Here is a 27,234-nt window from a genome sequence, read left to right on the forward strand (position 1 = left end):
AGCCATACTTTAGATGCCCTTTGCCAAAATGCAGAAGTATTAATATCTTTAAAAGGCTAGTTTAGGAAATTTTGTAATCATGAGCCTACTAAAATGAATTCTGTTGTGTATGTAGCTGGTGCTTCATTCTACAAGTCCAAATGAAAAGTAATGTTTGATGATTAGAAGTAATTTTATTTATAAAGTGAATAAAACCTTTAAATATTGAAAAAAATTTTAATATCACCTCTAATTTAAAAAGAAATTAATGATGTCAATTTGTTTCTTCTTAGAAGTAACATAAGTCTCCCTTCCTGTCCACACAAAACCCCAGAATATTGTTTTGAAAGTTTTATGGGGCATTTTTCAAAGAAAAAAATCAAAGAGTAAACTTGATTGCTATTTTTGTTGTCTAAATATTGAAATATTTATTTACAGAAAGACTTAGGTTTCTCTTTATTTTCATTAGTAAAGAGACATGTGAATATCCTTCAAACTATAAATGCAAGAATTATAACCTGCGTTGGAACCAAACCATTTTCATTTTCTAAGAGTAAGAGTCATATAAATTGTGCTGTTGTACATTAAAAATCCAGAATGTGCATGCTAGAAAACAATAAACATCACCTCCCTAAAACAAACAGACAAAAAAACCCCAAAAAACCAACCAACCAAACAAAAAAACCAATTACCCTGTCTCCAGGTTTTAATACAGGTTCATTTTTGGTCCCCAGTTTATTAAGCAGTGTGTAGGCCAACTTTAAACTTCTGCTCCACAACTTTCCTGGAAAAAGAAAACAGTCATATAGAAAAACACAGGCCTACTTCAGCAAGAGGGCATTCAGTTCATCAGCACACCAAATGAGGTAACGGCCACTAGCAAATGATACATTAGACAAGCATCACCCTCAACACAGAGAGAGGCCCTCCGCCACAAAAACTGCTTTACGGTCACTCTAGTTTACGAAAGCCAGTGCTGCCTTCAAGCAAAAATGAAATATCACCGAAAGCTCACTCTGATTTAGATAATATTTCAAATTCTTCTCTGAAGTAATATGAATATCTTTAGAAATAATTTGATGTGAGCCGATCAGATTTAAAGAGAAGGAAACAAGTTTTTATCACAGGACTGAAAATCAGAAGACAGCTTCTTTCTAAGCTTTTTCTGAAGAAACACTTACACATATGATACTGGATACCTGAAGTAAGTGCAAAGCAAAGGTATGACTCAAATGACTGAGCATTCCATACCACTGTATTTCAGTGAAAACAGACAATAAAATGGAAATTAACTATGTGAAACGTGGATATAGTCAAAGATGCCAGCTGACTGCTTTCTTAAAGGGTACATGGATGAGATTAATGTACAGCTTCTGAAATGAATGCTAAAAACAATTTTAGGGGGAAAAGCCTATTGTTCCCCTCTTCCTGCTCCTTTCCCCGACCACCCTTAGAAATTCTTATTTTAGATTATAAAGAAAGTGAAATCATTTTATTTTGCAAAGATATGTTAGTTTTACACACAACTCATTCAGAGGGGCATTGAAGATGGAAACTCATGTCAATCTGTACAATTCTTTAAATAAAAACTATTTCTCTAAAATATTCTATATGGAGATCTATGGACAAGGTATACCACTTGTGAAGGGAAAAAGGAATCTGTCTGAATAAACTAGTACAAAATCTCACAGCCCAAGTTGAATCCATTCTTCTTGTTATTTAAAAAAAGAAATAATAAAAATAAAGTTATTTTAAAAATTTATAAAACAAAACTAAATGGAAAAGTACTGATTCTTTGTTCATTATAGAATTTTGTGCCTATTACACGCAAGAGGCAGGATGAAGTAAATGACAAAGATCTAAAAAGTAACCAATTTCAATTTTTAGATAAAACCACCTGATTTTTACCATACGCCATTAATCCTGCCCAAATGTCTTCCTAAAATCCTCTCCTAATGTTTAAACATCAGTGGATCTAAAAAGTCTCTTCCTTCTTTTAAATATCAGCTGGCTTGCAACAGTCCCTTTAGCAAAAGAAAATATTTGGCAACAGCTGTACTTAGAACTTAGGATCCTATTAAAATAATTTAAAAGATCTATTGAAACACAATGACCAGTAACTGCTAAATAGCAAGATAAAAACATTACCCATGATAATCTGAAGAACTATTAGGAGAAAAGGAAGGAACTGGACTCCTGAAACTCACCATAAGTAAGAGTATAAATTGGTTTCCCTGTTACGTCCAGTGCAGTCAGACAGGGGCATTTTGCCTGAGTGGTGCCCCAGCGCTGCAGGGCCGACTCAAGAGCAGGAGGCCAGTTACAGATGACTCCTAATGGCTCTCCCTTCACAGGGGTCATCTGCCGTCCCTCAGGCTTGGGTTGGTTGGGGTCTGGCTGAGGTACTGTACCAAAACAACCCCAACAGGTTATGAAAATAAGATCTGAAGTAAGCACAAATACCAACTAACACAACTTAGGTCTCTAATCTCAAATATATTCTCCCTTTCCCTTTATCTTTATCTGGCTTAAACTCACTCTGAGAAAATAAAGGACATCGTTAGAAATAGTAATCCACAAACTGGGCCTTAATTCATTTTCCCACAAAATCGTAAAATCATATTTAATATATTTTATGCAACAAATCCTGACCCTGACAAAGCAAATCCCTGAACGTTCAAAAAAACACAAAGCATACATTTCTGTTTAGCAATTTTACAATTTTTAGCAAGCTTGTTTTTAGACCTTTAGTTTGTGTCCAATGTTAGAAAGCCAGGTTCCACCTCACCAGGTTATGTTTAATGATAAAGCACTGAACTACGAATCAGAAAACCCAAGCTTACATTCACTTTTTACTAGGGTGACCTGAGGCAAAATGAGTTACCCCAGCCTCAATTTTCCCCATCTATAAAATGGGGATACAACAGGGTCATATTGGACTCAGGCAGACAATGGGCATGAATGACAATGTTCCTTCCATGTCTCTATACCTCTGTGCACATCTCATATGGCCAATCCCTTTGCCTCCTGGTGAACTTGCACTCATCCTTCTCAGGATGCAGCTCTAATGGTACCTTCCCTGGGAAGCTGCCCGGGGCCATTCCTTCCTTAGTGCTTCCACACTGTGTGCTAGTGCACCCTTATTAAAGCACTGAGGATGCTCAAGAGCTTCTACTACTCTATAATTTTTTCTCCTCCTTTGACTGAGAGCTCTTTTTTTTTTTTTTAATATTTATTTATTTATTTGGCTGCTCTGGGTCTTAGTTGCGGCACACAGGATCTTCGTTGCGGCACGTGGGATCTTTAGGTGCGGTGTGCGAACCCTTAGTTGTGACATGTGGGATCTAGTTCCCTAACCAGGGATCGAACCCAGGCCCCCTGCATTGGAAGCATGGAGTCTTAACCACTGGACCACCAGGGAAGTCCCTTGACTGAGAGCTTTTTGAGAGAAGACATGGTTCATATTCCTCTTATTGCCTATAGTGCCTAATACATAATGGCTGCTCAATCAATGTTAATTAAATTGAACTGAACTTGGGGGACAAGAAAGAAAAGCACTAGATCATTAACATGGGCAATTCCAGAAACTGGAGGTGGCTAATATTTCATATTCTTTCATATAGACAAAACTTAAGTCCTATTAATTCTTCTACAATAAACAAGTATTATTCAAACATTAAAAAGCAAAAAAAAAAAAAATCCTGTATTTTCATAGCAGGAAAGATAATTTACATATGGAACAAAAGGCCAAGTATTCACTGAGTGCCAATTATGTGCACAAGATGTGATAAACATTGAGAAGATAAATGCTGCACATATCATTCTTTGAACAAACATTTATTGCTTCTAATAATGCCGGGTACAAGGAATACAGGGCCCATGCCCTCTAGGAGTATCCAGAGTACAGTGGGGACACACTCATACACAGAGCTAAGTAAACATGACCAGTGCATGACAGAGACAGGTACAGAGAGGGCAGAAGAGGGCCATGTCACCCAGCTTAGGGGATGGGGTCTCCCACCTGGAGGAGGTAATGCCTGAGCTGAGTCTTAAAGGGAGGGGAAGGGTAGGGATTAGCCAGGTGAGTAGGAGATGAGAGAAGCATTATAGAAGAGAGAACAGATGGAACGAGCAGCAAGTACTAGAAGGGCAAATGAAATATGAAATAAATTTTATTTTACAGCTCAGTTTAATGACAGGTTGGGGAAACTTACTTAAAATGTCATTCATTTTTCTACTGATACAAAACTAACAGTTTCACTTCCCAACTCACTGCCCTAGGTAAATAACATTTGCATATCCTCAGACCCTAAACTACCAGATTAAGTACAAAAATAAACATGGGTGATTCTAAATAAATAGTTTTCTTTTTATGGACAGATTGTATATATGGTAGGCATAGTTCTGGTCATAAAAGTCTGTACATTATTGCCATCCATTAGGCCTCAATGCAGACCCTGGGGCACACTCCTCCAGACTTCCAAAGACATATAGGTATTTTTCTTTTCCAAAGGTAATTGTCATTCAAATAAAAAATTGTTGCCTATTTAAAATTAGTGGAAAGCTGTTAGCTCTATTCTAATTGAGCTCAAGTATGAATATTGCTCAAGTATGACTCTATTAAACCTTGACCTTCACTTGCCTAGTCAATACACAGTACTAAAAAGACTGAAGAGGATATTACTGGCACAGACACCTTGAAAATATCAGTCCATCAAGAAAGATGACCATAGTTCAATGAGTTTAGTGACTCCTAAAGAAACAGAAATTCATCTTAACCTCATACGTCAGGTTGCTTGTTGCTTCCTGCTGTACAAAGTGGGCTAAGACTGGATCTGGTCTACCAACATGCCTAGTTCCATTAAGGTCTGATGTGATCAAAGCCTACTCTTAGCCTCAGGACGTAAAAATGGACTGCAAAGCTACCAAGGCTTAGTTCTTTGGACGAAAGCTTTTGTTAGATAGAACTATCAAATGGCCACCCTCATTCCATCTATGCCGCCATATAGTCCCCTCCCAATCCTTCTATTAAATTCTAGACATCATATTATTTTATCCCTAAATATTTTTTAAATTATTGAATGAATAAATCACTCTTATCACTTCCTCTAGGGAGCCTTCCCTAACCACACAGATGAAACGGAATTCTTCCCTTCTCCAAACTGCCTGTACCAGTTGATACATACTTATTGACTAAACTCAGCTTTCACCTATAGTATATGTTTTGTCTAAATTGTAAACAACATGAAGGAAGAAGGAAGTGACTGTATTTTTGTGAACCTATTTCACGATCTACCATGTTAAAGCAGATACATGTATGTGTTGACTGGTTGATTTAACAAAACGACTGGGTTATATCAGAAAAGAATGGGCAGGACTTCCCTGGTGGCGCAGTAGTTAAGAATCTGCCTGCCAATGCAGGGGACACGGGTTCAATCCCTGGTCTGGGAAGATCCCACATGCCTTGGAGCAACTAAGCCCGTGCGCCACAACTACTGAGCCTGTGCTCTAGAGCCTGCGAGCCACAACTACTGAGCCCGCATGCTGCAACTACTGAAGCCTGTGCACCTAGAGCCCATACTCCACAACGAGAGATGCCACCACAATGAGAAGCCTGTGCACTGCAACGAAGAGTAGTCCCCGCTCGCCGCAGCTAGAGAAAGCCCACGTGCAGCAACTAAGACCCAACATGGCCACAAAAAAAAAAAAGAATGGGCAAATTTTTGAGATTGAATTTGACACTCCTGTTCTAGGATAATGCCAAATATAAACAATTTTAAAAATTATGTGTTTGTTCCTAATTTCAAAGAGCATATTTCTGTGTTCCATAGTTATCTCTTTGTTTTTCTCTCCCCTCCCTCTCTCTTTACTTTTCATCTGAGATTTAAAATATAAAGAGCAGAAAGCTATGAACTCTTTCAACCAAAAACGATGCCTTGTTCATCCTTAAATCCTATAATACCTAACATGTCGTAACTGCTTACGAAATTTCTAAGGAATATACGTGTTTGTTAATATTACCACTACCTTCCACAATTTCTTCAGAGTCATCCACAAAAAATTCTTTTAAGGGAGGCCTTTTGGGTCGTTTCAGAGTGTTGAGAAGTTGCTGGATTTTTGTGGATACTCTGTTACTGACAGGAACACCTATAAGGGAAAAAATGGTAAGTTAAAATTAATTGATTTTAGGGATATTTCAGTTCCTCAATTCTCTTAGGAGCTTTTATTTCGAATGATGTTTGGCCTTTGTCCACAGTCTCATTCTATTTCAACTGGGCCAAACAGGTACAAATACGTCCATTATCTTTTTATGACAACAGAGAAAAAATATGCTATTATTAATACTGTTTAAATATTTCATCTAACATCCCTTTTCTCTCATAGCGTTCTTTTCTTTTTCCATACTTTTTGTTCAGAGTATCTTTTTGAAAGTATAGACTAAGTGTGAACAAGTGTTAGTGCTGCTACAGTGCAGACGTTGAAAAGAGGGAGCTCAAGATGATCTGTGTGAGTAGGTCAATCACTACTAGTAGGCAGTATAGTTCTGCCACTGCTGGACATCAGGCACTGCTGTTTATAATTTGAATTTTTTCTGTTTAACTAATATGCCCTATTTAGCTATCAAACAGAAATGCCTACCATCAGCCGTATCCATGAGGCTGGACCTGTTGGATCCTTTGTGCATGCCTTTAACTATCCCCGATGGGGGTAGATCAATATTTGCTGGGCGTATTGAGGAAGATGATGATGAAGAAGAGGTAGTTGTAGTGACGTCAGGGGGAGCAGAGAAATTCTCTAAGAGGGAAGAAACCAAAATTTAGAATTATACTACATTAGCAGTAAAATTAAGAATCTTTAAATCTTTTTTTTTTTTTTTTGGTTTGTTTTTAAAGAAGAAAGAAAACTACATAAATGGGACACTAGCTCCAATAAAACAACCTTTAAAATCACATTTTACTAGCAAGATATAATGACAGAGGAAGAGGTTAAGCCAGGGCATATCAGCTTTCTAAAATTATTACTCTTGAGAACTTGAGCAGCCTTAGTAAGATCAAATCGCATATCAAATATTTCTCAAAAACGTTGTTTTCTACACAGAAAGTCTGGTAGAAATCCAATGTTATAAAAATAACCATAATAAAATAAAAATTGCAAGTGACTTCAAAATGAAATCAAAGTACGATCATTATGGCTACTAACAGTCTAGTCTTCTGAGCATTTCTTCATGTTTACGTTGGTTTATCTATGTTTCTTCTTTCACTGAAGACAGAAATTGTGTCTTGGGAGTCAGATCGCTCAAGTTCCCAAATGAAGAAAACCAGATAAAATCCACTTTTCATTTTTATAAAATAACCAATAGGTTACTTGGATCTACTTGACAGAAAAGGTTCTTCCCTTGCTCTAAGTATGATTAAACAGTGTTGTTATATTCTGCTTCAAGTAGGGATTCTTACTATAAAGAAATAATGATATAGTTGGAAGAGAGCCATTCAACAGGGATGTGTTACAAAAAACTTAGAAGAAGAAAACGAAAATTAGAGGAAGCAAAATATACAATTCGTAAGAATAATGAAAGGTCACTCGTAACTATGAAAAAGGGGAAAAGCATAATATAAACAATTTCTAAAATCAATTTGGGAGTAAGCTTTCCATGCCCCAAAAGTCTATAATTAATAGTTTAATATTTTTAAAAGCTTTAAATACTTTGCACAAGTATATTGCAGTATATTCTTTCTGTAGGATAATGTGATAACAAAGCTTTAAAAATAGACATTTTTATTTGACCCAGCAATTCCACTTATAGGAATACATCCTAAGAGGAAATAATCAAACAAATGCACAAAGTTGTGTGTTCGAGGATGTTCATTCCAGTTTCATAATAGCAAAAAACTGGATACTACTTAAATGTCCAAAATAGGGAAACGGCTAAAATAAGCTAGGGCATAGCCATACAGTTGCATATTTTGAAACCATTAAAAAAACCGTATAATTCTGTATTAATGATATAAAAGATGCCTGTGATACACTGCTAATAAAAGCAGGTTATGAACATTATATTTAGTACAATTTCACTTCTGTAAAAACAAAAACAAAACCTTACATATTTAGATGCAAATACGGTCTAGAAGGATATACAGGAAAGTGATAACACTGAAGTGTTATCCATACAAAGTGTGTTTGTAGATTATTTTTCCTTTTATCTGTACTTTCAAATTTTTCTTTTAGAAACATGAAATTAATTCTGTTAGAGCAGACATCCAAAAGGCAATAATGTTGGATAAAACGGTTCCTGTGGGTACCTGAACCAATAACTTTTCACAGAGTGGAAGCAATATGAGATATGAGGTCAGATGAAATCATCTTGTTAACAAAAATTCAGGTAAAGTTAACTGGGTATCAGGAAAATATTTTTAACAAGTGAAAGCGCTCTCTTTCAGACAATGTGGGAATAAAGCCTGACCCCACATGGCTCTGCCGCTCTTACCCTCCCAGCAGAAGAGGGGTGAGCATGCTCATCTGCAGCTGCTTCGGGAGCTTCAGTCGATTAAGGGCACAGCTCAGAGTGCAGGACAAGCCTTCAGTTGTTGGCACTTGGCCTTTTAATGTAGGCAAGCATACCCTCAAGGTAGCTGTTTTCTTTAACAATTATAGGCTTAAATTGAAAGGTTTCCAAGTTCTTCTTTTCAGAAATCAATTAATAAAGATACATATAAGGTGAAACAGGAAGGTCAGTGATATAAAAATTAAGACACCAAAATGCAAGTGGATTGTTAAAAAACAAGGAAAAGTATCACAGACACATGATGTTCATATACATCACTTAGTGCCATGTATACCAACTAATTAAGCAAAAGCAGAGATCTGAACTGTATCTTTATCTGCAGATGTCACAGACTCTTAGCACACACACACACACACACACCCCCCCCACACACACACAAAGCAGAGCCAAGTGAAAGCTATACTCCATAGAGGAGCACTGGCAGCAGGTAGCAGCTCACAGAGCACCAACATTCTCAGCCCGCACACTCCGTTGTAGCAATAGCACAGCAGCAAGGACAATAAATCCAGTCTTTATGCTAAAGACAAAAGGGTCTTATTGATATTGTCTTAGCTCAGAATTTGATCAGGTTTAATTTTTTTTTTGAGAGAATGTAGACAACAATCCTGGGAAAATCTAATACGTTACATCTTTTAACACCTTTTACTTGATGGAATATTCTCCAATAGGGATAAACCACACTAAGACTGGTGTTATATCTTGCAGCTTGAGTATTGCTTATCGAAATAGCTATGGCTTCAGGTGGGCAATACTATGTACCAATAATGCAGACGCTCTCTATCATTCCGAGTGTAACGCTCGTGTTTCCTTCTTTGACTCATTAACTGTCATGTTCTTTCTGATTCTATTTTTTTTAGGCCACCCTGAAAAACCTAATACAAATCATAACCTATTTCCTGGATACTGGGAGCCAAATGGAACATAATTTGGGCTTCTCGGGTAGATCCAGCTCCTACCTATTCGAGTATTGGCAAATACATCAGCTAGAGACCCACTGGTTCCTTTGACCTCTCCATGGGACAGCGTAGAAGATGCGGATGAAGAAGTGGACGATCCCTGAATTGAACGGTTGATCCAGGACTCAGCGTTCTGTAAGCTCTGTTGCAAGGCAGCAGAGAGCGCAGCTTGGCGTCTCAGAGAGCCCTCATCCTCAGAGGCCGAAGACGTGTCTGTGTGGAATTAGAAAAAAAGAAGTTCTCGATCCTGCCTAGAACAGAGGGCTTTCAGATCTTTCTCATCGATCACACATTCAATTTTGACAGCAGCAAAGAACATTCATATTCTTAAGGTAGATTAATATGTAAAGTTTCTTGAGAATCTCAAGGAAAGGTTTATGAACCAAAGTCTGAAAAAATAAAGCAGCCAAATTTTAGAGGTAATTTTAAGCTCTTTTAAAAAACCCATTTTAGAACATTTAAACTTCACTGTTTTTCCGTTCTGAGCTTAATCAGTATCTAAATTCTTCTGGCTTATCTCCTTATGTTCAAATAATGCTGAAGTGCTTCTATATCTTCCTCAGTCTCTTTATTAGAGAACCTTGTGATAGGCTGCTATACTGATGTTCGTAAGTACTTACTAATTAGTGTCTACTTAAAAGAAAATGATCTTGATGGGAAATATAAACACTTATTTTTGGTAACAACAACTAAAGTGCCAAATAGTGAACTAGGTGTTGAGGAACTGACTTATTCTTATGTGGAATAAGAAACAGTGCTCAGCCTGGAGGCATTCATGGTTTTAGTGGAAAAGCTAGCTGCTCACAGGGCACAGGTGAGCTCTCCAAACGTGACTGGAGAGGTCACAGATCTGTATTTCTCTCCTTGATTCCCAGTCAGAGAACTGTGAGAAATTCACTGATGTCTGTATTTAGACTGGCTCTGACTTCAGGAAAATAAGGTCTAAATTAGAAAAGCATGTTGAAAAAAAGAAAAAAAAAAGAAAAATTCAACCAAATATAGGATAGCCAAGGGAAGCAGAAGTCAGGAATTTATTCCAGGGCTCTGAGCTTACGAGTCATACAAGTTAGAGTGGCATTTAGTCTGATGTCAGATAAACCCTTCTAAATGATTTTGAGGGTTATAATTTATGGCCTGTGGATTGAATTTCATTCAATTTTTTAAAAATTAAATATTCTGTGGTTAGTCCTGCTGAACTCTTTCCTCTAACTCAGGTGAAACTGTGGGTCCATGTTCTATTACTTCGGTTCAGAGAGCCAAACAGATAACTAACAGGGCTAGAACACTGCTAAAACCTGACAATGGAAATTCGAACAATAAAAGACTAATTTAATCTAGAAGTCAGATTGTGCAGATCCGGAGTAAGAAAGTTAGAATAATGACTACATCCTTGCTTCCTGCTCTGAACTACCTCTGACTCATTCTCTCATACTGAAGGAGATCTGAAGCCCAAGACTTACTTACTTACTTATTTATTTATTTTTTACAATGTACTACTTAGCTACGTAATATGTGCTGGGAACTGTCAGGTTCTGGGGATTCTGAGATGTATGAATTCTTCTGAGACAGTAAATGCCCTAAGAAGGCTTATCATCTAATACAGGAGATACACAACTCCTCAGACTATTTCATACGAATATAACAGATGCTAAGAAATGGGGTGAGCAAAGGGTTTCACAGGAGTGGCACCAATCTCAGTCAGGGATCTGAAGTACTTCCATGTAAATGGAGCACACTTTGAGGAGGGAAGGAAGGGCAAAAGATGAGGTTGGAGAGGTAAACAGCGACCAGACTCCAAAGGGATAAAGCGATGAGGTTCTTTAAAAGGAAAAGAGATTTATAATTAAACAGAGGGTGATTAAAGGAAAATACAGAGAAAGAAAAGTAACAGAATCTGTAACCTTTTACTTAAGGAAAACATTTTTGCATAATCTCCAAGAAAATATTCTAACATTTCATCTGTACCTTGGGAGGCAGAGATTTCTGTCTTTGCAAATATGCTTAAAAAAAAAAAAAAGTACATGTGGGAGGAATGGGACAGGTGAATCTGACCCTAAGAATAAAGTATTTTCGGGGTGATACATCTCAGGATCCCACAAACTCCACTGTATTTGCAGGCTGTCTTTACTGAATCATTTATTGTAATCTGTGTTAAGTCTAAAATCAGAATAACTCAATTTTAAAAAGATAGTAAAACCAGTATTTTCATGATTAGGTTTATGGAAAATTGGCTTCATTATGTTCCTATATTGGATCAACATGTAATTAGGTATATTGTTTCAATTCAATTACCTCATTTGCCTGCCAGTCCTCCTCAGAGTGTTTAGTGACTACAACTGTGGGGAGGCTTAGCGCAGTGGAAAAAACATGGCTTTGGTGTCCTCCTTCCATTTGAACTCTGGGGTCCACCACTTACTAGCTATGTGACTTGGGGACAAAATTACCCATCTGAGAAGGTTGTTTGCTTGTTCGTCCATTCAACAAATGCTCTAAGTACTACACTAGTTGGTAGGAATAAAATGGTAAGCAAGAAGATACAGTCCCTACTCTAACAGGACTTAGAGTCTTAAAGGAGTTCGAAGCAGGCACCCAAGGAAGTGAGACCTCAACCAGGGTGGGAACGGTAAGCAGGAAATACTTAGGAGAGAGGAGAGTCAGGTAGAGGGAACAGCATGTGAGAAACCTGGGAGGGGACAGGAAACAAAGCACATTTGTAGATCTGGAAGAAATGAGACCAGCTGAAGCACGGGATGCAAAGCTGGTACTGACGAGAGATGAGGCTGGACGAGTAGACAGCACTGGGTTGCTAAGGGACACATAAGTCAGCTAAGGAAACTTCGCCTCTGTGCTAACTGCTGTGTGAGACCACGAAACGAGACAAGCTACAGAAAGCACCAGCAGTGCCAGCATATAGCAGGTGGCCAATAAACATCAAGTCCCCTTCTGCCCTGAAAAACCCACCCTATGTTACCTCACAGACACAAAACTGTGGCTGTGAAAAGCTTACAACTGATCGCATGTTAAGATCACACAAAATGTAAGCACTGTTCTAGGACTATGTCTTTTTAAAGATAAAAACAAGCTCCCTTAAATATTCATACATTTATTTGGTACCTTTTTTTTAAAGTAACTGTCACCCATGAAATTGTTATGGATTAGTAGGAAATTGGGCAAGATTAAATTAATATTAATAGAAATAAAGCTATCATTTTCCCACTGATTCTGCTCTGGCTGAACAGGAACTCACAACTCTTATCCATCATAACTAAAGTCCTTGCCTAACTTCTTGTATATTATGAATATAATAGGTCTACACAACAGAAAACTATTTTGGAAACACAGTTTGACCTTCAGGTTATAACTGATGTGATGTGAACACAGTATCATTTAATACTGATCACCAGAAGCCTAAAATCCATTTATAACCAATTAAGAAACATATAAACAATTAGTTTGTGGACTTTAAGGGAAGAAAAGTCCTGAATTTACTAACTGTTCTTAACTGCTGTAGCACTCTAGCCATTTGTGGAAATGACTACCTTATTCTTGGTAGAAAATATATCTATTATATCCAAAAATGTTTATCTTAAAATTTTAAATACCTACCATATTATCTTTCCATCCCACTCCTGGGTATCTACCCAAGAGAAATGAAAGTATATATCTATCTGTACAAGGACTTGTACATGAATGTTCATAGGTGCTTTATTTGTAATAGCTAAAAATGGGAAACAACTCAAATGTCCATCAACAACTGAAAGGATAAACAAATTGTGGCATATCTTTATGATGGAATACTACTCAGCAATAAAAAGGAATGAACTACTGATACACACAACAACATCGATGAATCTCAATATAATTATGCTGAGTTAAAGAAGTCAGACCTTCCACCTACCGAAAAGAAGAACAACTGTGTGATTCTATTTATACAAAAACATGAAATTCTAGAAAATGCAAACTGATGTATAGTGACAGAAAAAACAGATCAGTGGTTACCTCATGGGGATGGGGAGAGCTGAGATTACAAGGGAATTATGAGGAAACTTTTGGGGGGTGATAGATATGTTCATTATCTTAATTGTGGTGATGGTTTCACAGTTTTGCTATGTCAAACATAGCAAAGCATATGCTTTAAATATGTGCAACTTATTGTATGTCGATTACACTTCAACAAATCTGATTTTAAAAGGTTTGTAGGGGTGAAAAAGATGCCTTGGTGAGAGGATGGTAACATCTGAAGGTTAGTCTATACAACCTGAGTGTATGGTGCAAGCTGCAAAAGTTCCTGGAAAGACAGTGCTTGCCACTGGGTTCTGACAGCTGATACCCAAATTAGGCCCAGATACCAGCTTAGAACAGCAGGTAAGTCAAGATTCACTGAAAGAAAGACCTCATCCTAACAACTATTCCTAAATATGCCACATAAACTAGGCCAGAAAATGGGAGCTTCAAAGAACAAATAAAGGAAACAACCATTAACTGTTAACCATTGTACAGTTAGTGTACAATATTCTGGAGCCCATGAAAAGAAATTTTTGTGTGTGTTTGGGGTTGGCAGGTGGGAAGGGGTGGTATCAGGCAGGAAAGTGTCATGTTCTCTTGCATTGGTGGGTCAGGGGAATTAAGGACTTCCAGAACCTTCAAGAGAGGCAAAGGAAGTTTCCATGTAGGCAAAGCTAGAGTTTGAAGCTTAGGAGGGAAAAGCTTTAGAGACCCAAGAAGGGGCAGTCTGGGAGTAAAAGCATATATGGAAGAGAAGATTAAAAGGTTAGTTCGGGAAGCAGTCCATTCTGAATTTACGTTGGGCTACAAATTCTGAACAGATTAATCTAGCACTAAACTCAACAAGGGTGAGTACTGATTCACCAGACAAGGCTTAGGGAGATGTTCAGAGCTACTCAAGAGATTTTCCAGCATCCCACAGTAACCTGTGTGGACAGAGAGCTGGCTGGGGCTGAAAATCACTATGTAGAGCCTAATCAGCAGCGGCCCATGCATTGCCCGACCATTAACATCCAAACGGGGATACTTAACGAGAGAGGGGCACTCACTAGTAATAATTACTCCGGGGTCACTCTACCTATAAGAGATCTCCACTGTTTTTCTAGGTATTGTCCCAGGTCTATGAAAAAACACCTAACAAAATGAACTAATATTACAATTAATATTGGGGTGAGAAGAGAGGTTTTTTTTAACTTATTGCCTACTTGAAAAGTTAGACCAAACATGCAGCAATTGTTAGAGCTCCAAAATTACCAGAAAACATTTACTTGACAGTATGGCAGAATGCGAGGCAATATGTTAAGTGGGAGAATAGGCTTTTAAAATCAGACTGCTTTGAAGTCCAATCTTAGCTCTGCCCCACTGATAGCTGTTGGGCAAATCAGTTCTTACAGGTCTTAATTCTACTGTTTGCTGTTGTTGTTCTTTTTCTATTGATTCTCTTTCATGGTGGATATTAAAGAAAGAAAAAAAAAAAGAAAAAGAAAAAAAAAATTCAGTGGATCTTCATCTGTGGGGATCGTAAGTCCCTGGATTGATGCTGTATCCTTCCAGAAACCATTTGTGCCCCAGGTTATCATAGGCCTAGGACCACTTTCTAAAGTTAGTTCTTACCAGGCAGGACACTGAAATTCCATTCTTGTACCTACTGACCACAGATTGTTAGGGAAGGTCCCTGACTCCATAATTCTGAGGCCAGGCAACAGGCAAGCTTTTTCGACAAGGTCTTCTTTTGCTGGCAGGTTAATTTTTTCTAGTTCCCCCTTCTGCTAAAGATGTGAGTCCCTCTTGGGGTCTCAATTCCAGCTTCCAACCTTACACAGGTCCAAGGTTTTATCTTTTCTACCCTTATAGTAATTAAAATTTAGGCTCCTTGTTTACTGTCTCCCCTCTCCTCAGGCAGCCAAAGTCAGCTCCATCTCATCACACTGATTTTCAGTGATCATTCTCTTCCTCTTGCTCCTGTTTGTATTTAAAAGGAAGCTGGTTATATTCTATCTAGCATTTCGAAAGAGAAATTTTCTTTCCTCTCTTTCTAGGAGAGAAATTTCAGGTTATCTAACTGACTACATAGCTAGAAACAGATGTCTGAGCAAGTTATTGAGTCTCTTTAAATCTGTTTTCTCATCTGTAAAATGGTACAGAGAATTGTTGAGAGAACAAATGATAAAAAAATATATATGTTAAGCACTTAGCCCTTTGACCAGTACACAGAGGTACTCAAGAAATGGTAACTATGAAATTACTTTTATTGGAAAACCTTAAATTTTACAATAACCTATTGAAATAAACAAATTCAATCTGATAGAGTGGGTTTTTATTGTGCTTTGGCTTAAAGAATATTGAATACTAATCGTCCAAGTAATTATGGAGCTTTGCTCATAACCCATAACAATAATGAAAGTATATTATTAAAAGATCCAAATCTATTAATTAGACCACGTTTATAGAGGTCTGATTTGCCATCTCTGTTTACTTTGTGGTTTTGAACAAAATTAGAATATTTCGGGGAAACTCTCCAAGTTGGTAACTATCTATTACGTGTTTTGGAGTATAAGCTCTCAGAAGGCAATAGCTATTCAATTTGTTTGGAATAATACCCATTCCAGGACCACGCATACAGGAGTATCTATTAAGTAAAAAAGGACTTCCCAAACCTGACACTTTAGTAGAGAAAAAAGAAAATCAAGAAAGGAGTCTGACATAATTGCTGAATGACCTGGGGCAAATCACTTCGTGACTATAAGGTTGTTTGTTTCCTCACCTCTAAAGAAATCTGGACTTCGCAATTCTCAGAGTAGTTGGTTATGAGGAACAAATGAGGCAGTGCAGCCACTGGTCTATGAAAGTCCTTTACATAGTATAATTCTATAAAGCATTATTAAAGTGTGTTAAAAGTATAACAATATCCCAGTCTGTTCATGGGCATCATTTTCATATATAGAAATGCAGAGAGGTAAATTTCTCTTTTGTCCGGCCCTATGAATTACTACTATAGGCACTTTCAAGCAGAGACCTGTGGACATAGACCTCTAAATTTTAAGCTTCATTCTACACAAGTCAGTCAAAATACCTTACTGTGCTTTGGGGTCATTATGTGGTCTATTTGTTCACCTGTGTACCCTCAGAACGCAGTGTAGGGTAAGTCCACATGGGTGCAGAAAAAGCTTAGAGGAGAAAAAATATATGCTGTAGTTTTTGCATTGTGTTTATCTGTATGAATGAGTAATAGTGTTACACAAAGAACCCCTACACAGAAAGAGCTGAGGTAATTGCCTCATGACATTAGTAAATGGTTTCAGCACATAAAGGGAACTGGATGGCAGTAATTCAAGCAGTCTAAAAGACTATGTAAAAGGCCACAGGCACTAAAAGAACCATAGATTGCTACCAACTTGGAGAATTTAAATTTTCCAATCCACAAGACAGAAAGCAGTGCACATATCAATAAGCAAATTTTAGGCTGACTGACATTTTATTATTTGAGAAGGATTATGAACAAAAGACAAATGATTTCTCATGCTGTTTACCATATTTTCCAGACTATATGATACTATGAATAAAGCCAAGACTTATGACATAGTTTACTCCTTAAATCCTTTTTGTTAAATCTCTCCAAAAACAGCTCTAAATTTTCATCAATTCAGTAATTCCGATAGTTATGTGTTGGGTGCCTCCCAAAGAAGCCGACTGGCCAGCGTGCTCTAGCAGGTATCCCAGAAACTAGGTTCACCTGGCACAGCACGTGCAGAGTAAGGGCTCTGACTGGAAACATGTTTTGTGATGTGTGTGTGGTGCGGCTTCTCAGTGCGCAAAGGACAACACAACTAAAATACTGTGAAATTTGAGGTTAATTTTGCTCTGCAAGACTGGCACAACTTTTCTAGAAAGAAAGTCATAGCAAGGTCACTTTTATAGCTGCCTAGAATCGGTTTTTTAAAAAATCAGTCTATAACCAGCAATAATTAATGTCAATTCTCCTCTTCTTCCCCACCCCTTGAGCGCAGCTTCAGCGTTTCCTCTCAACTTCAGGGTTTGGGGGTGTATCAGAGTAAATATGCAAGATGAAACCTACCTGCCATCCCTGGGTTAGGCTGTAACAGGTTCTGGGAGATAGCGATAAAGGGTTAAAGTGCAACAGCCAAGTCTCTAACCGGTGGTTCTCCGATGCTTGGAAAGAATGGAATCCAAATCCTAACCTACGAAGAGCAAATTCTATCCCCCCACATGAAAGGTGCTAACGGAAGCCTTATGATACAGTCCTTCCCACACATTCCCTCACACTGGAGCACAGGATTTGTCCCAGACACGTGCGTAATTGTTGAACAAGAGCATCAAGACCCAGCTCTATGTGGGGGCCATGTTAGAAACCGCTATGTGGGGTACTCTCAGTGCTCATGCTGGGAGAGAATTCCTCTTCTATTTGACAACACTGATGTCTCTAAGAGCATATTAACATCTCTCATGCACTATTCAGAGCTCCCGGAAGAGGACATAAATGGATAGGAAACCTTTTTATTTCTCTGCTCTGCTGAATAAAGGTCTTAGGAGAGAGGACTGAATCTTTACAATCATGAAATTATTAAAACCACAAGGTGATCAAGAAAATGATGCCACATCTTTAAGGCTGCAGACAGAGGAGAACATTACTGTTTAGAAATACAGAGGCCTGTGGTGAATTCCAAAGGACTACAGTCTCATTCAGCAATGAATAGCCGTGATTTAGAGTTGGTAAATTCCCCTCGGGCGATGACTTTTGTAAGGGGATAGAAAAGGTTTCCATTCCTTCCGAGCATTCTTAAGATCCTTTGCTGCACTCTCACATTTCACCCGAGGCCATGGGAGCAGACTATTTACTGTGAAACTGCATTTCTTTAGTACAGTTCTGGAGAGGATTGTTTCTAAGAACCCCAGTCACATTGCTCCCTACCCTTTGCCATTTACTACAACTGAACCCTCAGCCGCGCTGCAGCAGAATCTGCCAGGAAGGAATAGCTACGAAACTGAGAGCCCCCTTTGTCCACGAGGACCCAACTGGTGCTGTACTAATGCGGAAGGGAAGCCATCCAAGATTCTGAAAGAGTGGGCTGGAAGTATGCACCACTATAGACACCAAACGTCTCACTGTGATGGTCTGCAAGAGGTATCCTGTGTTACGTTTTGAGAAACACTTGAAGCCACAGAGCTATTTCTCTTTTGAACATATTGACACCACAGATGTAAAGAAAAAAAAAGCACACACAGTTAATGAGCCCACAGCACACCCAAATGCTCTGAGAAGTTAGCCAAAACCTAGGAGAAGACTATTAATATAAACCCAGGCCAGGGAATAGGATCAGCGTGAACAGCTCAACTGGACAGCTGTGAATCAAAGTCAACCACAACAAAGATAACCTTCCTGGGAATCTCCCCCAAAAGACAGGGTAAGTCGCTGAGACCAAAACAGTACAGGAAACATTTTCCCCCGACGATTTCACTACCAGTAACATGACGGTAGCGAGACAGACACTATACTGAGGCTGTGAAACAGATTTCCTATGTTTAGTCTCAGAGGCCTACATCGAGATTCTGTCTGTGATTTCATCTAAAAATTTTTTTAAAGCTTTGGGAAAGATTCTGAATAGAAAAGACAACTTGAAGTTGTTCCAGTTGCTCCTCGAATATGAATTTATGGGGGTGGGGGTAAGGCTTCCAAGCCTAGGGGATGGGGATGGGCCTCTTAGTTCCCGCTGATCTCCTGATCCTATGAAAGAAAGTGGATTCTTAAAAACATATAAACATATACAAAATATATTAACACATATAAACACACTTACATACGTCTTCCAGATTTATTATAACTTTGCATGACTTCTCTCTCTCATGACACAAAAAAATTTTGTCCCAAGACCACATATTCCTGTGATTGTTGCAGAGAAAAAGCATCTGATTTAGGCGTATAAATTTGTTAAAGACATATATGACCCTGGGTCATATTTTAGATGTCAATGAGAATAACTATTATATTTAACCACAGAAGAATATTTTTTAGACCCTAAGCTTTGGCTTTATTTATTTATGACTACATCAGTTTGGAGATTACAGCAAGGAAATGCTGAAAACTCAGAAGGAAATTTTTAAAAAAAATAGCTTTACTCTTGAGGCCTCTCTTTGTGTGTGGTTTATGATGCAACAATCAAAACCTGTCACCCTCAGTGTGTACTCTCATACACCTCTGATGACAGGAGAAGAGTTCTGGCTCCTACCTCAGAAAAGAAAAGGCAGAAGTCATTTGAGAAACATCAAAGTAGTTAACTGTCAGACAGAAAGCTTCTGATAAACCTACCGGGAGGTGTGCAGGCATCTGCAGGAGACTGGACAAATGTGGACCGCCTTTTGGTTGGCATGGGCAAAGCCATTTTCTGTTCTTTATGCTTTGCCAGTGCAGCTTGAACTGCTTCTGTGTGGATATCTGAAAGATTAAACATTTGCATTTATTAGGTCCTGGTTCTCAAAGTGTTTACTTCTGTGAGCTGAACTATCACTGCCTCAATCGTTAAAAAGGGATATTTAGGTGACTTTTATTTATCATTTGCGTTATAACAAAAATGAATATGAAAAAGAGACAAAAGAAGTAGTCAAGGATAATTTACAGGGGAGGAAAATGAAGCCGAGAATGATAATGAGACTGCTTAACACAGGAGAAAAGGAGCTGATGGAGATGGGGGTGGGGGTGGGGGTGGAGAGAGAGGAAAAGTCTAACACGAATCTGGGCCAGGTGGGGACCCGACCTCTGAACGGAATGCGTGCTGTGCAGGTGCCTACAGGACACTCTGTTCTTCAAGCTTAGGATTTGCTTAGCTGCCTGAAAGGGGTTGAGACTCCTCAGTTCTATACCACAGGAAGAGAAGGGCTGATTTTGATCTAGAAAATATAAGGGCTGATGGTACTTGTTTGCCACTCTGGCCACAAAAGAATTCAGCTCTCCCCTTGAATGTCTAATAGGAATCGCAAAATAGCATATCCAGGCAGAACTCCTGATTCTCCACTCCCATCCCAAAACTCAATCTACACTTGCACAAAATAGGATCATACTATACACAGTATTTTGTACTGTGCTTTGATTTTTTAACTCTTATAAAATCCTACTGAGGTAGATAACATCTGAGGTGGCTTCCTGGATCACAATGATTTCCTATTCTCAAGGAATGGGCCAAATCTACATAAGCAAATGACCTTTAAAGGCCTGTCCCTTGTAAGAGCTGGACCAATCGGATCGTTTTGGGGAGAGGGGGGAATTGAAACTCTGAATCAAGAAACCACAGCTCCTAGAGTGGAGTCACTTGAATGGCAGTGCCCTAGAAAAAAGGAAAGTTCTTGAACTTCAAGGTTGAGATCCCCAGAGCTGTCTCTCCTTTCCTAGGGATTTCTCAGCTGTTCCTTTGCTTCTATAAACTACCCCAGCCATTTAAGCTAGACTGAGTTATCCTATTTCATGCAACCCAAAAACCTTCACTAATATAACTAGAAACATCTTTCTATGTAAATGCAGATCTACAACATAATTTTAAAGGGCTGTGTAGTATTTCACTGTATAAATGTGCCATGATTTATTTAAATAACTGTGTTTCCAAATTTTTGCTACTATTCATACAACTATCCACAAGAATAATTCAGTATTTTCATTTTAGCACATATGTCTAATCCTATTTCTTTAGGATTAATTCCAACAACTGCTGAGATGTATTTCCTAAGAAGAAGGATTGTTTTCTTATATAGCCACAGTGCACTTATCAAAATCCAGAAATTCAAAATTGATACAAACTATTACCTAATTCCATGACTAGTCTGTTACTATCGTTACTTATTTTGATGCTCATATATCCCAGCTTTGGCCAACAGAAGCCCCTTCAAACCACTTCTTATGTCCTTTTGATGTATTCTGGTCACTTTGAATGTTCTTTGTTTCGAAGTACAAGATGATCCATGCTCATCTGGTATGTTCCCTGCTCCAGCACTGGAATTATACATTTCTCCAAGGAGCTCTGGCTCCTCTTAGTGAAGAATGGTATTTAGAAACCAAGATCCTAGAACTAGGAGTGCTCACTGCTATTGGGGTCTTTCTTCTAAGCCCCTTCAGTGGATAAAGGAATATAAACATAAACCAATATACACACATATGTATCTATATCTATTTTCATCTATATTAAAAACCATGAGTTCATATTAATACCTACAATTCCAATTCAACACCACAGAATTCATTCCAATCTTCCCCTTTCCATTTGTAAACCTCCTTCTCTAACAGTAAAACACCTGGTTCACAGTATAATCAATATATTTTACTCATTCATTCAATGCCACAATACACAGAAAGTAGTTTCAAAATTCCTATGAAAGATAAATCTAACTAGAGTTCAATATCTGTTTGAGTTCTTTTTGTCTTTAGACTAAATTAAAGTACTGTGTTCAAAAAGCTATTTGGGGGGCTTCCCTGGTGGTGCAGTGGTTAAGAATCCGCCTGCCAATGCAGGGAACACAGGTTCGAGCCCTGGTCTGGGAAGATCCCACATGCTGCAGAGCAACTAAGCCTGTGCACCACAACTACTGAGCCTGTGCTCTAGAGCCCGCAAGCCACAACTACTGAAGCCCGCGTGCCTAGAGCCCGTGCTCCGCAACAAGAGAAGCCACCGCAACGAGAAGCCCGCACACCGCAATGAAGAGTAGCCCCCACTCGCCGCAACTAGAGAAAGCCCACGCGCAGCAACGAAGACCCAATGCAGCCAAAGATAAATAAATATTTTTTTTAAAAAAAAAAAGCTACTTGGGTTAGTTCTCACCCCTCCCCCCTTTGGTGGTTATATTATTCTGTTGAGTAATACTGTTAGGTTCATTTGTTTTTCTTTGTATCCCACAGGTCCTTTCCAAAGTGTGGATTAAACATTATGTGACACAATAAGAAATATACATTTGGTCTCTGCCTGGGTTCCTGACACTGAGTTCCTAAAATCCTGTAATTTCCCGAGTGACAGGAATGTCTTTTGTTCTAATGAGGCAACTCTTGGTGGGCTCCTGGATCGCTTCAGGGTGGGGGCTGGTCACCAGACAGACTATGTCATGATTAGAAGCTTAGAACTTTCAGCCCCACGCTCCATCCTCTGGGGAGAGGAAAGGGACTTGGGATTGAGCTAATCACCAATGGCCAATTATCTAGTCAAGCATGCCTAGGTAATGGAGCCTTCATAAAAAACCCTGAAGTAAGGCGTTTGGAGAGCTTCTCAGTTGGTGAACACATACTCGTGCCAGCAGGGTGGTGTACCCTAAACTCCACAGGGATGGAAGCTCTTGGGTTTGGGACCCTTCTGGACCTTGCCCTATGTACCTCTTTAGCTGGTTGGTCATTTGTATCCTTTATAATAAACTGGTAACATTAAGTAAAGTATTTCCCTGGGTTCGGTGAGCCGTTATAACAAATAATCAAACCTGAGGAGGGGGTTGTGGGAATCTTCATCTGTAGCCAAGATGGACAGAAGTATGGGTAATGTGGGCACCCACTACAAACAGTCCCCAACTTATGATAATTCAACTTATGATTTTTTTGACTTTACAATGGTATAAAAGCAATATGCATTCAATAGAAACCGTACTTCGAATTCTGAATTATCTTTTCCTGGGTATGATTCTCTCTCGTGATGCTAGGCAGTGGCAGCAAGCTACAAGATCACAAAGGTAAACAACTGATACACTTATAACGATTCTGTAACCATACAGCCATTCCATTTGCCCAACTGTAGGCTAACGTAAGTGCTCTGAGCACGTTTAAGGCAGATCAGGCTAAGCTATGACGTTCGGTAGGTTAGATGTATTAAATGCATTTCAACTTACAATATTTTCAACTTATGATAGGTTTATTGGGATGTAACCCCATTGTAAGTCGAGGAAAATCTGTACTTGTGATTGGCGTCTAAAGTTGGGGAGAGTCTTGTGGGAATGAGCCTGTGGGGTCTGCACTAACTCCAGGTAGCTAATGTCAAAATTGAATTAAATTGTAGGATACTTAGTTGGTGTCTGCAGAGAACTGGAGAATTGCTCAGTGTGGAAAACCTACACACTAGATGTCAGGAATAGTGTGAGTAAAGATACAGTTTTTCTTTAATTAACATGGTTCCAAAAGTCAAAACTATACCAAAAGGTAAACTTAAAGATGTGTCACTACCCCCAACAACCACTTCTACCCCAATTCCACTTTCTCTATAGGTAACCAATCTCCTTATTGATTTATCCTGCCTATATTTCTTTTTGCAACAAATAACCATATTTTCTCATATCCCTGTCTTTCATACACAAAAGGTAGCGCACAATATATACTTTTTTGCACTATGCTTTTTTTACTTAACAATATATCCTGGAATTCATTCTGTATCAGCTACTAGAGATCTTTTTCATTCTTTAAAGCAGCATAGATAGCACTCCACTGTATACCACAGTTTATTCTACTACTATCCTATGTGTGGACATTTAAGTGTTTCCAATATTTTACAATTACAAATAATGATACAACAAACAGCCTTGTGCAAATGTATTTTTATACTGATGACAATATATCTTCAGGATAAACTCTTACAAGTGAGACTCCTAAATCAAAAATTGAATACATTTTACATTTTGTTACAGCTTGCCATATTCCCCTCTGAAAGAGCTTTGCCATATTGTAGTACTATCAGCAATGTATAGGTGTGCCTGTTTCCCCATAGCCTCACCTTCAGAGTGTGTTATCTACCATTTCACTGTTGCCAGTTCAGTGGCTGAGAAATGGTACTATTTTATTTTATTTTTTGTTTTTTGGCTGCGCTGTGCGGCATGCAAGACCTTAGTTCCCCAACCGGGGATCGAACCCATGCCCCCCTGCAGTGGAAGCGTGGAGTCCTAACCACTGGACTGCCAGGGAAATTCCCTCAGTATACTTTAAATTTGCACCACTTTTATCATTAGTGAGATTAAACATCTTTACAGAGGATTTTAGAGCCATTTAATATTTGTTTGTTTGAAAGTGAAGTGAATGTTCATGTCACTTTACCATTTTTCCATTGGGAGTCTCAGTTTATTTTCCCTTGATTTTTAAAAGTTTTTCATATATAAAGGATATTAGCCCTTTATCTCTGAGATATGTTAGAAATATTTTCTTTCAGTTTGTCATTTGTCTTTTGATATTGTTTGCAGTGGTTTATTGCCATGCAAACTTTTTTTAAAAAAAAATTTATGGAAGATTTCAAATTAGCAACCTAAATGCACAACTGCAGGAACTCAAAAAAGACCAAACTAAAACCAAAGTTAGCAAAAGGAGGAAATAACAAGGATTTGAGTAGAAATAAACAAAATAGAGAATAAAAAAAACAACTGAAAACAATCAACAAAAATAAGAGTTAATTTTTTGAAAAGATGAACAAAGTTGACAAAATTTTAGCTAGATTAAGAAAAAAGAGAGAAGACAAATAACTAAAATCAGAAATGAAAGAGGAAATATTTCAACTGATGCCATAGAAATAAAAAAGATTGTAAGACACTGAATAATTATGCACCATAAATTGGATAACCTAAAAGAAATGGACAAGTCCCTAGAAAACATATAACCTACCAAGATTACATCATGAAGAAACAGAAGATCGGAACAGACCAATTACTAATAAGGAGACTGACTCTGTAATCAAAAACCTTCCAAAAAAGAAAAGCCCAGGTCTCACTGGAGAATTCTACAAAACACTTTAAGAAGAATTAACACCAATTCTTCTCAAACTCTTCCGAAAACCTGAAGAGGAGGGAACACTTCCAAATTCATTTTATAAGGCCAGCCTTATCCTGATACCAAAGCCAGGCAAAGATACTACAAGAAAAGAAAACTACACACCAATATCCCTGAATACTAATGGAAAAATCCTGAACAAAATACTAACAAACCAAATTCAACAGCATATTAAAAGGACCATACAGCATGACCATTAAAAAGACCGTACATACCATACCTAAGCTGATTCAACAAATGTGAACAAATTCAACTCAATAACTGTAAAACTCTAATAGAACAAAGGACAAAACTCATATGATCATCTCAACAGATGCAGAAAAAGCATTTGACAAAATTAACATCCTTTCATGATAAAAACATGCAACAAACCAGGAACAGAAGGAAATTAGCTCAAGATAATAATGATCATACATGAAAAGCCCACAGTCAACATCATATTCAACAGTGAAAAGCTGAAAGCTTTTCCTCCTAAGATCAGGAATAAGGCAAGGATGCCCACTGTCACAGTCTTTCAACACAGTATTGGACATCATAGCCAGAACAGTTAGGTAAGAAAAAGAAATAAAATGCATCCAAATTGGAAAAGAAGAAGTAAAACTGTTTCTGTTTGTGGAGGACATGATGTTATATGCAGGAAACCCTTAAGATCTCACATATAAAAAAATGTTAGAAAAAAAAAAAACTGTTAGAACTAATAAACAAATTCAGCAATTGCAGGATAGAAAATCAACATACAAAAATCAGTTGTGGGCTTCCCTGGTGGCGCAGTGGTTGAGAATCTGCCTGCCAATGCAGGGGACACAGGTTTGAGCCCTGGTCTGGGAAGATCCCACATGCCGCGGAGCAACTAGGCCCGTGAGCCACAATTACTGAGCCTGCGCGTCTGGAGCCTGTGCTCCGCAACAAGAGAGACCGCGATAATGAGAGGCCCGCGCACCGCGATGAAGAGTGGCCCCCACTTGCTGCAACTAGAGAAAGCCCTCGCACAGAAACGAAGACCCAACACAGGCATAAATAATAAATAAATAAATAAAATTAAATTAAAAAAAAGAAAGAAATGGTTAATGTTATAAAAAAAAATCAGTTGTATTTCTGAACACTAAAAACAAATCATCTGAAAAGGAAGTAAAAAAAAAATCTTATTTACAATAGCATCAAAAAGAATAAAACACTTAGGAATAAACATAACCAAGGAGGTGAAAGATGTGTACACTATGAAACATTGAAGAAAGAAATAAAAGGAGACAAAAATAAATGGAAAGACATCCCATGTTTATGGGTTAGAAGACTTAATATTGTTAAAATGTCCATATTACCCAAAGCAACCTAGAGATTTAATGCAATTTCTATCAAAATCCCAGTGGCACTTTTTGAAGAAATAAAAAAACAAAATTCCCAAATGCATATGGAATCTCAAAAGACTCCAAATAGCCAAAACAATCTTGAGAAAGAAAAACAAAGCTAAAGGCTTCACCCTTCCTGATTTCAAAACATATTACAAAGTTACAGTAACCAAGACCATGATATTGGCATCAAGACAGACATGTAGAACAATGGAACAGAACGGAGAGCCCAGAAATTACCCTGGTGTATATGGTCAAACGGTCTTCAACAAGGGTGTCAAGACTATACAACAAGGAAACGATAGTCTTGATAGAAACAAATGGTGCTGGAGAAACTGGAATATCCATATGTAAAAGAATGAAGTTGGACCCTTATCTTTCACCATATACAAAAATTAATCAAAACGAATTAAAGACCTAAACATAAGATCTGAAACTATAAAACTCCTAGAAGAAAACACAGGGGAAAAAACTTCATGACCTTGGAATGGGTAATAATTTGCTTGGACATCCAAGCAAAAAATAGAAATAGGACTACACCAAACTTTAAAACTTCTGCACAACAAAGGAAACAACAGAGTGAAAAGGCAATCTATTGAATCAGAG

At 38.1% G+C, this 27,234-nt stretch overlaps 1 protein-coding gene across 3 annotated transcripts in view; it reads right to left on the bottom strand.

Annotated features, from left to right (window-relative positions):
* The window catches only part of DIP2B (disco interacting protein 2 homolog B), a 227,997-nt gene that overhangs the window by 53,450 nt on the left and 147,313 nt on the right, over positions 1 to 27,234 (bottom strand). The window contains exons 4-9 of one of the 3 annotated variants that reach the window (XM_061205790.1): positions 19,829 to 19,954; positions 9,499 to 9,711; positions 6,619 to 6,774; positions 6,007 to 6,126; positions 2,187 to 2,384; positions 672 to 763 (exon numbers count right to left, since the gene is read on the bottom strand). In XM_061205790.1, coding sequence (XP_061061773.1) covers positions 672 to 763; positions 2,187 to 2,384; positions 6,007 to 6,126; positions 6,619 to 6,774; positions 9,499 to 9,711; positions 19,829 to 19,954 — 905 coding nt within the window. Of the gene's footprint in view, positions 1 to 671; positions 764 to 2,186; positions 2,385 to 6,003; positions 6,127 to 6,618; positions 6,775 to 9,498; positions 9,712 to 19,828; positions 19,955 to 27,234 lie in introns of all 3 variants that reach the window. The other 2 variants (XM_061205789.1, XM_061205791.1) reach the window with 2 other exon arrangements.

The sequence above is a fragment of the Eubalaena glacialis genome, chromosome 11 (assembly GCF_028564815.1).
Source record: "Eubalaena glacialis isolate mEubGla1 chromosome 11, mEubGla1.1.hap2.+ XY, whole genome shotgun sequence".
NCBI classification, from domain to species: domain Eukaryota; kingdom Metazoa; phylum Chordata; class Mammalia; order Artiodactyla; family Balaenidae; genus Eubalaena; species Eubalaena glacialis.